Source organism: Salvelinus alpinus, chromosome 5, assembly GCF_045679555.1.
Source record: "Salvelinus alpinus chromosome 5, SLU_Salpinus.1, whole genome shotgun sequence".
Taxonomy (NCBI): Eukaryota; Metazoa; Chordata; class Actinopteri; order Salmoniformes; family Salmonidae; genus Salvelinus; species Salvelinus alpinus.
This window is the reverse complement of record NC_092090.1, coordinates 33,314,588-33,332,436: the sequence shown is the minus strand read 5'-3', so window position 1 is coordinate 33,332,436 and position 17,849 is coordinate 33,314,588. Positions and strand designations below refer to the sequence as shown.

Below are 17,849 nucleotides of genomic sequence, written 5' to 3'. Positions count from 1 at the left end.
ACTGTGACTAAAATACACTGGCTGGCTCCATGCACGTGTCGTAAACATATTCAAATCTCTCTGTGAATAACAAATGCCTTAAAGTCTCTCCTTTTTTTTACTGGTTAATTTAGTTTGTTTAAAGGAAAGCACATTTCTTTGTGTCCTTTAAAAAAAAGAATTAAAAGGAAAGAATGGCGATATTTGACAGGGAGGTTGGTTTGTTGATGTTGTTCCACGAGCGCTATCAGTAGCTGACACAATGTTCTTCCTGTTAATTGTCTGGGTCCTATTTACCTGGGTGGTAATGATAGGAGCTTCCCTCAGGCACCTTGCATCCGAAACCTTCACTCTCTAGTGAGAAACAGGAGGGATTAATGTCAGCCTGCCTTTTCTCCAGAGTTGCTAGAAACATGATAATTGCAATGGGGAAATGCACTTTTTTAGCACTTAAAAAAAATGCTACAGTCCGTCTGCTTTTCAACCTTTATCTTTTGGTAGAATACAAGCTTAAAGTCATATCCATTGCCTAATACACAATTCCAAGATGGTAAAACATTTTCATTACATTTTTTGATGTCTTGCATAGTTTTTGACCTTACAATTTCACTCAGGGATGTGAATGGGTACGTTCACTAACCTCAGACTGGCAAGTCACACAGCGAGAGCAAGCAGGCTACGTCATCTCTTTTTCCATAAAAGTGTAGCCACAAGAAAAATGGCATTTGTCTGACTTCCTAACAGTGCTCCCACCTGTAACCTCACCAAACACAATGTTGCTAAGATGCCTACAAGGACTCTGTGTTTCTGTCCCTCACCAGCACACCAATAGACCATGAAAATGAAAAACATCAAAAGGAACCAAAACATAATAGCTTTTGCTACCAGAGATAGAAATTCAATACAATGATTCCCATGTGTGTATTTCTTTTAAGCCTAAAATGTGTCTGTGAATCACTTGGCAGGTTAAAAAACATTTAAAGTAACACCTTGTTTACTAGAGTTGCTCGTTGTTACTGGAAAAATATATAACCTGTCAAGTTACCCCACGACAGTGCCTGAAGTGAAAACACATTACCATAATTGGATTTCTCATCTTTATCTGGCAGCATATTTGGTGCTAACTATTTGAGATTGACAATTAGGCAGTAGGAACTTTAACTATGAGCTGAGAACACCCTCTCATTAATGACTACCTTTCAGCTGAAAGGGAAAAAATGGTTTAGAGCTGGTTGGGTGGCAGAGATGTCTGCAGGGGCAGTTTAAGGATGCAATTAGCCAGTAACTTTCGAGATTTCCTAAACACAAAAAGGAGTTCTTGTCATCTCAAACCATAATTAGATGAACCACAGATGGGCTGTCAATGTCCAGAGTGCCTGGGGAAATGAACAATGCTGTCATTCTGGTGGCCACGGAGTCAAAGCGCTGGGTATATACAGTATGCAAACCGACTTACAAACACTGTTGTCAGACTGTTAGTTGTGCTGTAATGATACAACCCAAATTATAGGTCCACTTTTAGATTGTGAAATGAACAACAAACAGCAGCATATTTTAATCATGTCTCTCTCTCTCCTCTCTTTCTCCCTCCTCCCCATCTCTCTCTTTCCCAGTAAGCGGTTCATTTGACAGTCCAGTGTTCTCCTGAGCCTTGCCTTGTGTCACATGACCAGCCATGTGTCAGATAATTTATGTCATGGTAGTGCTGCAGGAGAAATATGCTTTTATCTCATCTCTGCCAGCAAGACCTCTGCTCTGACATATCAGCCTCTCCCCATCCATTTCCATCTAATGCTTCCTTGCAGCACCTCCAGATTTCTCTGATTATAAGGAGGGAATGTGATATCCAACCACCCCCTCTTCTCTGTCACCAGGGGGATAAGATGAAGCACGGCTGTACGGAGCATGCATCTGACAAACACGCAATTCACTGCTCAGTGATGATGGGCCTGGTGCCAATCATGGCCTATTTATTGGGCTCCCGGGTGGCGCAGCGGTCTAAGGCACTACATCTCAGTGCTATAAGCGTCACTGCAGACCCTGGTTCGATTCCGGGCTGTATCACAACCGGCCGTTGTAGAGCAGTGCACAATTGGCCCACCATCATCCAGGTTAGTGGACCGTGGTAGGCCGTCATTGTAAATAAGAATTTGTTCTTAACTGACTTCTAGTTAAATAAAGGTTAAAAAAAAGGTTAAAAAAAATAAAGATATATTGTCGGCATAATAACCCTGTTGTTGACATAGTTTGTGAGGCCAGCACATGGGAGTGAGGAGTAGCTTCCTGATTATATGCACATTTAATAGGTCTACCATTTGGTATCTGTTTTCAGTAAAATAACACATATTCTGCGACGGCATGGTCGTACATATATAGTGATGGTAGATAAAAATAAAATACATTATCTTTTTATACCACATTTGTAAACTATGACATGACTCATAAGGATTTGTGTGAGAGATCACGTTGTAGACATTGTCAGGACTCCTGAGACATCCAGTGGCTTGTTGACTACAGCTTGCAGGGTGTTCCCTTCTCCACTAACGTTTCTCAAATGGAAGGAAGTTGGATCCTGATGGGGCAAAAAGATGAAAATGATTGGTTCTAGTGTAGCTTGTGTAACTGCTGAGGCGGTGAATTTTAGAGCAGATGCCTGAAAGACATTTAGTACTGTCTGAACACATTACTCTCATGAGTGAACACCATTAAAAACTCACAAAATGAAGTGTTTCCAAATGTATTTATGACTAAATCTGACGTCATCATCTGATGAATAATGCAATACTGATAAAGTTCTGTACAGTGTTTAAATATTGACACAGAGGGCTCCTGAGTGGCGCAGTGGTCTAAGGTACTGCACCGCAGAGCTAGCTGTGCCACTAGAGATTCTGGGTTCGAGTTCAGGCTCTGTCGCAGTTGGCCGTGACCGGGAGATCCATGGGGAGGCGCACAATTGGCCCAGCGCTGTCTGTGTTAGGGGAGGGTTTGGCCAGCAGGGATGTCCTTGTCCCATCGCGCACTAGCAACTCCTGTGGCGGGCCGGGCACGTTGACACGGTCGTCAGGTGCACAGTGTTTCCTCCGACACATTGGTGTGGCTGGCTTCTGGGTTAAGTGGGCATTGTGTCAAGAAGCAGTGCGATTGGGTTGTGTTTTGGAGGACGCACGGCTCTCGACCTTTGCCTCTCCTGAGTCCGTACAGGCTCTAAGCTTGTAAAATATATCAAAACAGATATTTTATTTTCATGAAATATTATCATTGCCACTGTGACACAATGTACCAAAACAGCTTTTTAGTACAGATCATATGGAAATGATCCTGATTTCTTTGTGTGATGTTTATTGAAAATGCTACAAAATGTTTATCAGCATGTTTACTTTAAGTCATGTCATTTTGAGTTAGATATGATTTGAATTTAAATAAATTGATTTGCATTTATTCGATCAACATTGTATAAGTGCTGTAAATATCTTGAGCATGTTTTTCCTTGAATAATAATAATGTTATAAACAACATATAATGGTATGAGAATATTCAGAGATAAATGTAACTCCTTTAATGGTGTAACTTTACAGCCGCTAAGCAGAAAAGATTAAACAGAGGATTTGGTCTTTGTGGGTCATTCACTCTCAAAACATAAGATAAGGCATCTGAATCGTTTTGTCTATTTCAGTGAATTTAGAATGTTTCATATTCATTTTTGCTTGTTGTACCGTTCATATTCATTTTTCCGTGTGTACACTGGCATCCATGAGATGAATAAGGTACATTTTATGTGAATGGACCCATGAACACCAACATGTGAAGGTCATAGGAGAATGTCAAATTGGGTGTCAAATGAAAGCTAAGAGTCTATATATATTGTTTAACCTTTTTCCCGTCCTAGAAATTAGGAATAAGCAAGTGCTTTGATTTTCTGGAAAAGGGGGCTTAGAAAACAGCTACCAGAAAAATACTTAAAAAGGTATCAGAATACATCAAAACACAATAATGTTGATGTAAAGACCCCTGCCAACTAATATCAACACATATTTCGTTTTTGGAGAAATGTTTCTGCCTTCTGTAAGTTTAAGAAACATTTCCTTGTGCCTTGAAATAGTAGTCACAAATCACAGTTTGGACAGCACAGTATAGTACAGAACAGTACAGTACCGTAAAGAAAAGTAGAGTATAGTTCAGTAGAGTACAGTTTAGTACAGTACACATTAGAGCATACTACAGTTGAGCAGTTGAGTACACTAGAATGTACTGTACAGAACTCTACTGTGCTGTACTGTACTCTACTGTGATGTACTGTACTCTACTGTGCTGTATTCTACTCTACTGTGCTGTATTGTACCCTACTGTGCTGTATTGTACTCTACTGTGTTGTACTGTACTCTACTGTGCTGTATTCTACTCTACTGTGCTGTATTCTACTCTACTGTGCTGTACTGTACTCTACTGTACTCTACTGTGCTGTACTGTACTCTACTGTGCTGTATTGTACTCTACTGTGCTGTATTCTACTGTGCTGTACTGTACTCTACTGTGCTGTATTGTACTCTACTGTGCTGTATTGTACTCTACTGTGCTGTATATTTACTCTACTGTGCTGTATTGTACTCTACTGTGCTGTATTGTACTCTACTGTGCTCTGCTGTACTTTGATGTCTAAACTTGTGAAACAAAGACATCTATGATTGGTTCAGATTTAATTTGGTCTTGTTTGGGGGCAGAGCTCATTAAAATAATAGCCCGTGTGTAGAATAATACCCAAATATGCAAAAGAAGATATTGCATATGTAAACCTTTCTGTACCTATTTAGGATACATCACCTTGAAGAGAATGACATTCATATCCATAATCATGCATTTCTGTGTAGTACAGATCACGGACCCGTCGAATTGCCCATAACTGTACAAAACATCAACATCTCTCTTCATTTAGATTCAAAACATTCTCACAATTCATTCACTCACATTTGATTACGCCATCCTCATGAATATAATGGTATTATAGAAAAAATAAACGCTATTATAGAGAAAATTGTGCAAAATTAACATGTTTCTGGACAGTCACAAAACATGTCACAAAACAAATGAAAACCATACATTACTTACATCTCTATGATAAAGTGCATGTTATTAAGATATCCCCCACAGATATCTCACCTCGTCCAATGAGACAGCTTGAGTCATATGATTTAAATGATGCTGGGAATAGCTGGCAACTACTAGATACCACATAAGGTAGCTACAGTTATGTTTCATTATTTAGACACAGTGAAAAAAAAAAGAAGCTTTTTTTTTATACCTGAAGTTAAATGCCGATTAAATCCCTCTCTCCATAGTAAAGTTAAAGAAAAGGGCACTGGTTGTCTTTTCAAAATAGTTTAAGGAGGTGGGGTTGGGGTTGTAGTCACAAGGTGAGTGGGGGGGGTAGCTCCGCCTTTCTCCCCGTGGGAAGGTGAGTGCTCCCTCTGAAAAAGCAGAGTCACTCCTTTCCTGAAGCGCTGGTCTCTCACGCTGTATATTATCACATTACAGCAGCTGTTCCCAGTCAGGATCCAGAAGGCTACAAAGGAGAAGTTGCACCAGGTGAAGCCCACCACGTTGCCCAGCACAAACACAGCGATGGGGGTGAAGGAAGCCGTGAAGGCAAACGTCAGAATGCTGATCGTCTTGGCGGCCTTGATGTCAGAGAAGGAGGGTCTATGTTGGCAGCCGCCTCCCCCTCCCTCGACCCCCACATTCCCCTCTGACATGAGCTTACGTTTGCGTGTGTAGCGGCGGATGCTGGTGAAGGACAGGATGTTGAATACCAGGGTGCCGCCCAGCAGCGTAAAGTCAAACACGGGGAACAGCAGGAGGATGTTGGCGTCAGAGGGCAGAGTGACTCCATCCCACAGGGGGACATAGTTACACATCCGGCTGCACTCACTGTACTCCAGTGTGAAGTTGTTGCTGAGGATGAGGGGGGCTAGGGCCAGAAGGTAACTGCCTGCCCAGGAGAAGAGGATGAGAAACAGGGTGCGTCTCCGTGTCACCAGGTGGTCCTTATGTAGGGGCCATAAGATGGCCACACAGCGCTCTACCGTCATCAGGAAAATAGTACTGATGGAGACAAACGTACAGCCAGCGAAGACTGGACCAATCAGCATGCAGGGCTGCCAGGGTCCCACCAGGCCCCCCATGGAGGGGTCAGTGCCCCCCTGGTACCAGACAGGAGGGGAGCTGGTCACCATCAGAGAGATCTCAGTGTAGACAGAGAAAGGAACCACCAGCACTCCAACCATCATGTCCGCTATGGCCAGAGAGACTGTCAGGAGAGAAAGGTCATTCATAGTTCACACTCAACCAAGTACGGTACAAATCCCTGTGTTCTAAAAGCTGATTTTACATTCAATTCCATGGAAAACAAATCTACAGTGGTGTGTGGAAATGCTTTTGCGTCCTTTGAGGCAATGCACAAAGGAATCCCTGATTGTGACTGAACAGCATTGAAGATTGATTTAGTTCTCTGATAAACAACAAGCACCGACCGTCTTAATGAATCCTGCCAATATAACCAATACAGGGTGGCAGGTAGCCTAGCGGTTAAGAGTATTGGGCCAGTAACCAAAAGGTCTCTGGTTTGAATCCCTTAGCTGACTAGGTGAGAAATCTGCCGATGTGCCCTTGAGCAAGGCACTTAACCATAATTGCTCCTGTAAGTCGCTCTGGATAAGAGTATCTGCTAAACTACTAAAAAGTTACATGTAACCAGCAGGCAACATAAACAAACATGTGACTCTAGAAACAGAACATTAAACCAGAAAGGTGTTTGAATTTAAATTAATTTCACCTTTCAGTGTCAAGAACACCAAAGGTTGTTCTTCTTCCATGTCAGTGAATATATTGCACCCATGTGTGTAAACATAAGCAACTGACATGTGACTACCATTCTCATAATGAGAAATCAACAGCATTTCTTGAGAGTAAATGAGCTCGTTCTGAATGAACAAGTCTGATTCAGTGAGTTAGTTTTCTTTACCTTTGAGGTATCCCTGTGGTGTGCGGACCTGTCTTGTCTGCATGAAGACGGTGAGCGTGACCACGTTGCCCACCACTATGGCGAAGGCCAGACTGACCATAAACACCGCGGCCAGGGTACGGTTCAGCAGGCCACAGCAGCAGAAGGTGCAGAAGGGGGCCAGAGACTTGCCTGACCCCGGCACAACCATGGCTGCTGCTGTCAGGTTGGGGCACACAATCGCCTGTGTGCCCCATGGAACACTCAGGTTGGCCAGGAGGTCAGTCATGGTAGTCCGGACGAGGCCCAGGACAAACCTCACTACTAGGAGAACTTTGTGCTCCTGGTGCCCATCTGCTGGACTGAGAGATGCTCCTGGAGAAACAAGCAGGAACATTATAAACCAAGGTAAACCATCAAACCTGTCCAAAGGAAAACTACAAACACTGCTATGTAACACATAATACAACGTTGATTTGCATGATAACACTCACATCACCTACTGTGCTGTCTAGCTACAGTGGGGAGAACAAGTATTTGATACACTGCCGATTTTGCAGGTTTTCCTACTTACAAAGCATGTAGAGGTCTGTAATTTTTATCATAGGTACACTTCAACTATGAGAGACGGAATCTAAAACAAAAATCCAGAAAATCACATTGTATGATTTTTAAGTAATTAATTTGCATTTTATTGCATGACATAAGTATTTGATACATCAGAAAAGCAGAACTTAATATTTGGTACAGAAACCTTTGTTTGCAATTACAGAGATCATACGTTTCCTGTAGTTCTTGACTAGGTTTGCACACACTGCAGCAGGGATTTTGGCCCACTCCTCCCTACAGATCTTCTCCAGATCCTTCAGGTTTCGGGGCTGTCGCTGGGCAATACGGAGTTTCAGCTCCCTCCAAAGATTTTCTATTGGGTTCAGGTCTGGAGACTGGCTAGGCCACTCCAGGACCTTGAGATGCTTCTTACGGAGCCACTCCTTAGTTGCCATGGCTGTGTACTTCGTGTCGTTGTCATGCTGGAAGACCCAGCCACGACCCATCTTCAATGCTCTTACTGAGGGAAGGAGGTTGTTGGCCAAGATCTCGCGATACATGGCCCCATCCATCCTCCCCTCAATACGGTGCAGTCGTCCTGTCCCCTTTGCAGAAAAGCATCCCCAAAGAATGATGTTTCCACCTCCATGCTTCACGGTTGGGATGGTATTCTTGGGGTTGTACTCATACTTCTTCTTCCTCCAAACACGGCGAGTGGAGTTAGACCAAAAAGCTCTATTTTTGTCTCATCAGACCACATGACCTTCTCCCATTCCTCCTCTGGATCATCCAGATGGTCATTGGCAAACTTCAGACAGGCCTGGACATGCACTGGCTTAAGCAGGGGGACCTTGCGTGCGCTGCAGGATTTTAATCCATGACGGCGTAGTGTGTTACTAATGGTTTTCTTTGAGACTGTGGTCCCAGCTCTCTTCAGGTCATTGACCAGGTCCTGCCGTGTAGTTCTGGGCTGATCCCTCACCTTCCTCATGATCATTGATGCTCCACGAGGTGAGATCTTGCATGGAGCCCCAGACCGAGGGTGATTGACCGTCATCTTGAACTTCTTCCATTTTCTAATAATTGCGCCAACAGTTGTTTCCTTCTCACCAAGCTGCTTGCCAATTGTCCTGCAGCCCATCCCAGCCTTGTGCAGGTCTACAATTTTATCCCTGATGTCCTTACACAGCTCTCTGGTCTTGGCCATTGTGGAGAGGTTGGAATCTGTTTGATTGAGTGTGTGGACAGGTGTCTTTTATACAGGTAACGAGTTCAAACAGGTGCAGTTAATACAGGTAATGAGTGGAGAACAGGAGGGCTTCTTAAAGAAAAACTAACAGGTCTGTGAGAGCCGGAATTCTTACTGGTTGGTAGGTGATCAAATACTTATGTCATGCAATAAAATGCAAATTAATTATTTAAAAATCATACAATGTGATTTTCTGGATTTTTGTTTTAGATTCCGTCTCTCACAGTTGAAGTGTACCTATGATAAAAATTACAGACCTCTACATGCTTTGTAAGTAGGAAAACCTGCAAAATCGGCAGTGTATCAAATACTTGTTCTCCCCACTGTATATGTTTCCTAAAATGACCTACAGGTAACTGCCAAAATAAACGAAACACTTGAGTAAATGAGGGATACAAAGTTTATTGAAAGCAAATGCTTCCCACACAGGTTTGTGTGTGTGTCTCAGTCACCAGATGTCAACCCAATTAAACACTTATGGGAGATTCTGGAGCAGCGCCTGAGACAGTGTTTTCTACCACCATCAACAAAACACCAAATTATGGAATTTCTTGTGGAAGACTGGTGTCGCAACCCTTCAATAGAGTTCCAGACTCTTGTAGAATCTATGCCAGGCACATTGAAGCTGTTCTGGAGGCTCGTGGTGGCCCTATTAAGACGCTTTATGTTGATGTTTCCTTTATTTTGGCAGTTACCTATACAGTATGTTCTGCAGATGGGCACTGCTAGCGACACCTCACAAATCCCCATCAACGGACAACCTCTATTATTACACAACAATAAAGAAGATTGCTTGGTTTTGAGGTGTTGAATATACTGCAAAATGGGCAATCGTGATGTATTCAAAGGAAATGACATGTACTGTATACTTCCTAAATCATTGTAAGTACACAGTGTACCCCACAGGTTTATGTATGGTGTTTATTTTTTATAGTACTTCTGATATTCATTACTGCATTGTTGGGAAAGAGCCAGCAAGAACGGCATTTCACTGTACTTGTGTACGTGACAATAGAAACTTGGTGTTGCACTGTACTGTAAATTTGTCATAGGCACATCATATTCAATGCACATCACAATGCTTGATTAGGGAATTTGTGAGATCCGTTGTTTTGTTTCACTGCCATATACAATCAGGTCCAAAATTATTGGCGCCCTTGATAAAAATGAGAAAGAAAGACTATAAAATAACAGCCTGTCCTCAAAGACGTAACATAGTAAATGTAAATTTGTGACACTCAAATGAGTACAGTATGATATGTTATGTTCACTGGCGTAGCGCAGTTTCTCTGGACCCCCAGCAAAGTCGTAGTTTGCCCCCCCTTTCAGATGATGTGGTGCTAGTGCTTCTAGTAGCCTGTAGCTTTGCTTGGATAGATGCATGTTTATTTTTATTTGGTCCTCATTTTCTCATGTTAAGTCTAACGTTTATGTTTCATGAAGCTATAGGCCTACGGTGTCGCAATGCTGCTATTTCGAATGCTGGCTGGCGGCAATAATGTATTTACTTGTTCAGTAATTAAAGTGGAAAATTCAAACATTTCAGATTGTAAAATAAATGTGATGCAACAGCATACTAAATCAGTACCCAAAATATTTCTTTTGAATATACAACTTTCCTATAGCCTACCAGCCATCCTTGCACTCTCTCGCAGTATGGATAGAAAGTTTGTGCTCCATAAAACCAGTCTATTAATGCCAAATAATCAGTCCACTGTCAAAACAATAGCTTACTAGGGCTCGTTTCATTATGCAGACAATGCAGTCTAGCCTACTAGCATATCTATTGCTATATACAGTATTTAGCTGGTAGCCTATTTATATTACACATTGGAACTCGGGGCTAGCTGTCGTGGGCTATCAGTCTCATCACTCATAGGCTTTTACCAGTGTACACGGAAAGGGGGGGGGGTCACTCATGAGCGCTGCTGGGTCCCTGACAGTCATCAGCTTGGTTTTCTGGGAGAAGAGGAGGACCGGTACTCTCTCTAGAGGAACTGTCACTATTCTTGAGGGGAGGAAGAAGAGGAGAAGCAAGGCCACTGTCATTGCCGTGAGATCTCTGTGGGGACTGGGAAGCTTTAGTGCTAGCTGCTGCATGACTAGGCCTACTAGCTTCCACCTGCGATAGTGTTTCGTCAGTCGAGGATGAGGTGGTAGCTTTGCTGACGTGGTTATTGTCTGTAATTTGGCACGAGCTTGATCAGATAAAGCCTTTTTTGTGGAGTTTTTGTTCACCACTTGATCTTGCCTTTTGTTTATCCATCTTGAACAAGTCACTCACTGATTCACCTAACTGTCACTGAGAAATAGGCTAATTAGATGCATGAAAACTATATTGTCTGACTCAGCTACTACGTATGTTGGTTGGACAACACGAACGCTTTGCTCGCTACATGTGAAAATTAAAAAGGATGGTTACTTTTTTAAACTTTGGAACTACTTACTACTTTACTCAAACTTTTTTGTGATAGCAAATCCATCAGTGACCCTTCATAATCAGAACACAACTTGAGTGAGATAAAAATATCATACAAGGAGTTTTACCATGATTTCGTGTGCAAGGCCGGACAAACCAAGTCTCGGCCCTGGAAGGAACATTTTAAGGGTCCGCCTCTTGGAGGAAAAAAAAAGCTAATTTCCTGCAATTCTACACATTTTGTCATGGGGCAGAGAAATGTTTATTGTTGCAGCTATAAAGCTAATATCCTGCAGTTCTACACATGTTGTCACGACTGTGTAACAAAGACGCTGTGAGTCGAGAAGCAGGTGAAACGTTTAATAAAACAACAAACGAGACAACTAAACAGTAGCGTCTTTGCATGAACACAGGATCAATACTGACTGGGGAAGGAACCTAAGGGAGTGCCAGATATAGGGGTTGTAATAAGTAAGGTAATGGAGTCGAAGTGTGCCTCATGACAACGTGCAGGTGCTCGTAATGATTGATGCCAGGTGTGCGTAATGATGGATCCCAGGACCGGTGGTTAGTATACCGGCGACGTCGAACACCAGAGGGGAGGAGTGGGAGTAGACATGACAGACTGCCACCTCTCATTGAAGCCATGGACGTTCAAGGCCGACCACGCCACTGCAGGCATTGTTATCAGAAAACAGGATCCCCCATAATAGTGAAATAAATAAATAAATAGGAAGTCAATCATGGTACCAATAAATGCTTCTAATACACCAGATGTATATCCTTGAACCGATTATGTTTAAATCACATTTAAAAAGCATTTTTGAAACAGTCTGTTTGAGATACAAGTTTGAGGTGGCTTTTTTAAAGTATTTTTTCTTCAATTAATGCGTCGGCCACAAAATGATTTGGATATGAGTTAACAGAACATTAACTTTTAAAAGTTAGATTTTCACTGGACAATTACTTTAAATTACAGTGCATTTATGTAAAAAATATATAGTATTGAAGTATTGAGATGAAAAATGTATAATAGGTGGAGTACTGTGGATACCAATAGCCCCATGTTGCCCAAGGTTTAATAACATACATTGTAGATTAATAATATTACATTGTATTGTATTACACCCTCTAAACTTCCACGGATCCCTTGGGCAAAATGTGTTTTTTCTGTTGTTGGATCCCCCCGCCCCCTTTTGCCCTCAGAACAGCCTCAATGAGTTGGACCATGGACTCTACAAGGTGTCAAAAGCTTTCCACAGGGATGCTGGCCCATGTTGAATCCTTCCCACAGTTGTGTCAAGTTGGCTGGATGTCCTTTTGTCCTGCCCATTCACCCTCTGAATGGCACACATACACAATACATGTCTCGATTGTCTCAAGGCTTAAAAATCCTTCTTTAACCTGTCTCATCTCTTTCATCTACACGGATGGAGGTGGATTTAACAGGTGACATCAATAAGGGGTCATATCTTTCTCCTGAATCCCCTGTTTTCAATACAGGTATAACGACACTGAGCTATTTTGGAAAATGTTTTATAAGGTTGGAGAACACATTGGGAGGGATCTTGAAACTTTGCCGCAAGTGGATCTTTTAGCAAGACAATGGTTAATTGACCACAAAATATACATTTTGAAATGGCCGCCTCAGGATTTGATCCCCATTGAAAACCTGTGGTTTGAATTGAAGAGGGCAGTCCATAAACACAGACGAAGGATATCAAGGATCTGGAAATATTCTGTATGGAGGAGTGGTCTAAGATCCCTCCCAATGTGTTCTCCAATCATCATTAAAAACATGTTTAAGGCTGTGTTGTTATCCTCGCAAGGGGAGGATGCTAGAGTATTATTTTATTACTTGTTAAACAAAATCTCTTCCTCTGAGCACTTGCATTAGTATAAAATAATATAATTTTCCCTTTTTTTGCATTCAAATACTGTAGATCAGTATTTGTATTTTATATTTGATACAGTATTTTTTGCTCATCTTTCTCTTCTCTTTCTGCAATTGTGAATCCGACTGAGTGAAAACAACTCACAATTCTCCTACATTTACAGTCCTAGTTATCATTGCCCAAAACAAAGGGAATCATTTCAAACATCTCACACATTTCTGCTTATTGTGTCCATTGACTAGAATTCATATATATTTGGGTTAAAAGACCAATTCAGTGGAAAAACAAAATGGGGTAAAAATAGCCCAGCCCAGTTAATATTGACTGCAGCTGCAGCTCCTCAGGCAGCAGCACTCCCACTTCATCTTACGTTAGGGACACAGATCAAGCGTTCTCCAGGGACTGACAGTATTCTTCAAGCTGAAGAGTTTATTTGGGGTATCAGGTAGCCTAGTGCCTAGTGGTTAGCGCGTTGGGCCAGTAACCAAAAGGTTGCTGGATCAAATCCCTGAGCTGACAAGGTAAAAATCTGTCATTCTGCCCTGAATAAGGCAGTTAACCCACTGTTCCCTGGTAGGCTGTCATTGTAAATAAGAATTTGTTCTTAACTGACTTGCCTAGTCAAAATAAAAGGTTAAATTGACAGCACCTTGTCTCTGCAAGCCAGGTAGGAAGGTTAGTTCACCTGACAAACCAGAGTCCATTTTTAAAATGTTATTAACATTGAGGATGAGTGCCATGGGAACTATCGGTATGGCCCAGCAGGACCAGCCTAAGTGACACACCTCACATGTTTAAGATAATGCACACAAAATAATGGGAGCCCTTAACCTTCACGGCACATTCAAGGGTTTTTTTCCTCTCCATGCAATCTTCGAACACAGACGTATGTGTGTGTGCAACAGGCTGAATGAAGCTAATGAATCCAACCTGGACAGAGAGGCTGCATTGTTTTGTTCATTATGAGTCATGCCTATAGACCAATCACCATGACTAAATAGCTCAACTAAGAGCAGCAATTTACTCTACAGGCCATAATGGGAGGTGGAAGCTCAACTTGCAATATTTAACGCTCTTATATAATGACACACAACCAGTGGTGTAAAGTACTCAAGTAAAAATACTTTAAAGTACTACTTAAGTCATTTTTTGGGGGGTATCTGTACTTTACTATTTATATTTGACAACTTTTACTTTGCTACCTTCCTAAAGAAAATAATGTACTTTTTACTCCATACATTTTCCCTGACACCCAGAAGTACTTGTTATGTTTCGAATGCTTAGCAAGACAGGAAAAAGGTCAAATTCACACACTTATCAAGAGAACATCCCTGGTCATCCCTTCTGCCTCTGGCAGACTCACTAAACACAAATGTCTTGTTTTTAAATGATGTTGGAGTGTTGGAGTGTGCCCCTGGCTATCTGTAAAAAAAGGCAATAAAAAAATGGTGCTGTCTGGTTTGCTTAATATAAGGAATGTGAAATTATTTATACTTGTACTTTTAATACTTAAGTATATTCTAACAATTACATTTACTTTTGATATTTAAAACCAAATACTTTTAGACTTTTACTTTCCTTTTTACTTCAGTAATTTTCTATTAAAGGTATTTTTACTTTTACTCAAGGATGACAATTCAGTACTTTTTCCACCACTGCACATAACTGAGATTTATAGCTGGTAAGATCCCTGAGTGGACCAAATGAAAACTGTGGGGATAGAGAAAATCTGATTACAGCTATTATTATAAATTAAACTGAGCCTTACACTGAGCATTCCATCTCAATTATATGAGGATTAAGCACGACTAAGACTTGAAATCAAAATGCTGAACGAAAGAAAAAAAGCATTTTGTTTGATGGCATACAGATTTATCTTTTAAGCTTCGGGGAGGTACAAGATCTGTACCCTTGTTAAACGTCTTTGGTTGTAACTAAAGTGGAGATGACAGGCGGAAATGTCCCATGTGTGCCCATAGCAATGCCTGAGGCTGTGGGGGACACTGTCACAACAAATACACAACTGATCCTCACAGCAAGACATGACTTCATCCACACAATCTTTTAGTTTTACAACAAAACAAATCTCACAAACTCCAAACCAATGCAAATGACAAAAGAGAAGCAGTATAACAATACACTAACAAATGCCCTTGATACAAATTTAAATGGATATACAGGCGTCTGTGCAAAGTAAAATGCCTAAGTGGTAGGCAGAAGTGTGTGGTGAACCTTTGAGGAGCTAGCTGGGTAAGGAGGGCTGACTGACCACGGGGCTCATGACGCTTGTGTTTGTCATGCATGCAGTGGATGTGTGTTTGTTTGTGTGAGGAGAGCCGTGGCGGTCTCCTTGGGTGAGAGGCGTGGAGAAGGCTGTTGGATTAGGGGCTAGGTCAGGGCTCCCACCCTGGAGCAGGAATAATGGACAGGCCATCTCTATTCGATGTCCCCCCAAGCCAGGGCTGTCTTTACTGTCATAGCCTAGCTGTACTAGAACACAGCAGTGACTCCTTCATCTCTCTCACACTCCCTCTCCTCCTTTTCTCTTTTCTACCCTTCTCCAAAGTCCACTCAATCTATGACGACTCCCCATACTGCATATCTCTTCCCAGCCTTCCCTTTCCACACCTTCTCTCATCTACCTCTTACTTTCTCTATCAATCCATTTTATTTTGCTGTTACAGGATGTGTGAAAAGCACTTTATTCCTGAATCTAGCTATCCGTTGATCTATAGGTGACTCCTCGCTTGCTCTGTTGATCTTGGTTGTGTTTGTTAACCATGTACAGAAGTCTCATTGTTCTACTCCCTGTCAATATACTGTGGTCTCAATCACACTCTTCTAATGAACAGGCACCCCACCCAGAGCACGTCTCTCCATCAACTGTCCTGCTGTCGGCAGCTCTAGGGAGAGCCAGCAGCACAGGACTTACTGAACAAAAGCAACACATATTGTGAGTGTGACTGTATCTGTGTGTACGGTATGAGAGGGGAAAGAAGAGCGACACAGAGACACAGAACGTCATTGTTCTCTACACTCAATCATAAAAGTTCACTTTCCAAAGCACATCTTTGTTTTTTTTACCTGGAAGCCATATCAAATATAACTCAGATTATAAGTAAATGCATAGTAACAGCTCATTACCACAATTAAACTAAACAACACAGCCTCTGTCGACACATCCTCTGTCGACACATCATCTGGCTTCAGACAGAAGCTGTTGAATATTATTTTACCGCAAACATAACATACAGTCTGCAAGCGCATGAAATATACATAACTCAGCATCTGGTAGATATTCAGTTTTCCATATTATAAACAGATAGAAATGCCATGCACCACAAGTGATTAATTTCAATAAAAAGGCTTACTTCAAGTCTAGCAAACCAAACACTATAATTTCAGTACAACATGCAGTTGAACACACGTACAGTATATAAACAATCAAGAGAATCTCACCTGCATTGTCACTGCACTTGTTAAAAGTCCACCTTTAGTGGCTGCAATATTGTGGAGAAGTATATGGTCCAATGGTGATTGATACCCTTTTCGGAGTAAATCCGGCTGATAGGAGACAGCAAATGTATAGTCCTTGTATCACGCTGCCTCCACAGAATTCGTACACCTACAGTAGACAGAGAAGCACTGCGTCACTGTACTGTCTTTCTTGAATTCTTTATTTACTTCACTCTCTGTGTTTCAGCCTTCTCTATCTGTCTGTCTCTCTCTCACTCTCTCTCAACCTCTTTTGCGTTCTCTCTCTCTCTAGTAGTCTCTGAGTCTCTCTCACATGAGCACGCTTTCTCCCTCTTCCACAATTGCAGCTGCAAGCTACAGTCCACACACAGCAGCTTCTCTCTCCCAGTCTCTTTCCCCCACACTCTCCCTCCCACATCCCCTCCCACTTCTGTCTCTCACCACTCCAAGCGACTTATATGCCCTATGTCTTGTGCGCTCTCTACACTCATATAAAAAAGGTGCTATCTGTCCCCATAAGAGAACCATTTGACTAACCTTTTTTGGTTCCAATTAGAACCCTTTTGGTTCCTGATAGAAACTTTTGGGGTTCCATGTAGAACCATTTCCACAGAGGGTTCTACATGGAACTAGTGCTGAGTGATAAGTGTTTTTTGAGCTCGGTTCGGGTTTCGGTTCGATTATAAAAATAAAATAAACTTTTTTTAAATTTTGTTTACGATAAGAATCAAAATAAATTAAATGCATTATGAAATAATGGCATTCAAATGATTTTAGAGTTTTTTAATTGAAATTCTAAAGCCAACAACAGTGAACATTCACATTACATTTTTTCTGTCAGGTCCACATTGGGTAGACATCAATAGAAAAATAGGAAATTACTATGAAATAATACAATATTTCAGTTGTGTATATTACTTAGTTTTAATTTGATGGCTTTATTATTTTTAATTCCTTAAAGTCATCCTCTCATCTCTGCTCAGGTAGTAGCAGCTAGCCAGACAACGTTATCTCTGTGCTCCCTGTACTGTACTGTCTTTAGTCATCTTATTCAGCTAGGCAAGCCTGCCTAAGTATGTTGCAGAGCTGTCTGACAAAATCATTTGACTAGCTCTTCAAAGTAGATAACCAACCTGGACTGGGGGGTAGAACTTAGTAAACTAAATCTGGGACCCTTCAATTATACTGAACAAAAATATAAATGCAATGTGCAACAATTTCAAAGATTTTACTGAGTTACAGTTCATATAAGGAAATCAGTCAATTTAAATAAATTCATTAGACCCT

At 41.5% G+C, this 17,849-nt stretch overlaps 1 protein-coding gene across 1 annotated transcript; it reads right to left on the bottom strand.

The window, feature by feature from the left end:
• Nucleotides 1-512: 512 nt before the first annotated feature.
• LOC139575959 (trace amine-associated receptor 13c-like) lies at nucleotides 513-16,919 on the bottom strand. Its single transcript, XM_071401453.1, has 3 exons — nucleotides 16,545-16,919; nucleotides 6,995-7,348; nucleotides 513-6,280 (listed from the first exon to the last, which is right to left on the bottom strand). The coding sequence occupies exons 2-3, from the start codon at nucleotides 7,260-7,262 to the stop codon at nucleotides 5,355-5,357; spliced, it is 1,194 nt and encodes a 397-aa protein (XP_071257554.1). The 5' UTR covers nucleotides 7,263-7,348; nucleotides 16,545-16,919; the 3' UTR covers nucleotides 513-5,354.
• Between the last annotated feature and the right edge of the window lie 930 nt (nucleotides 16,920-17,849).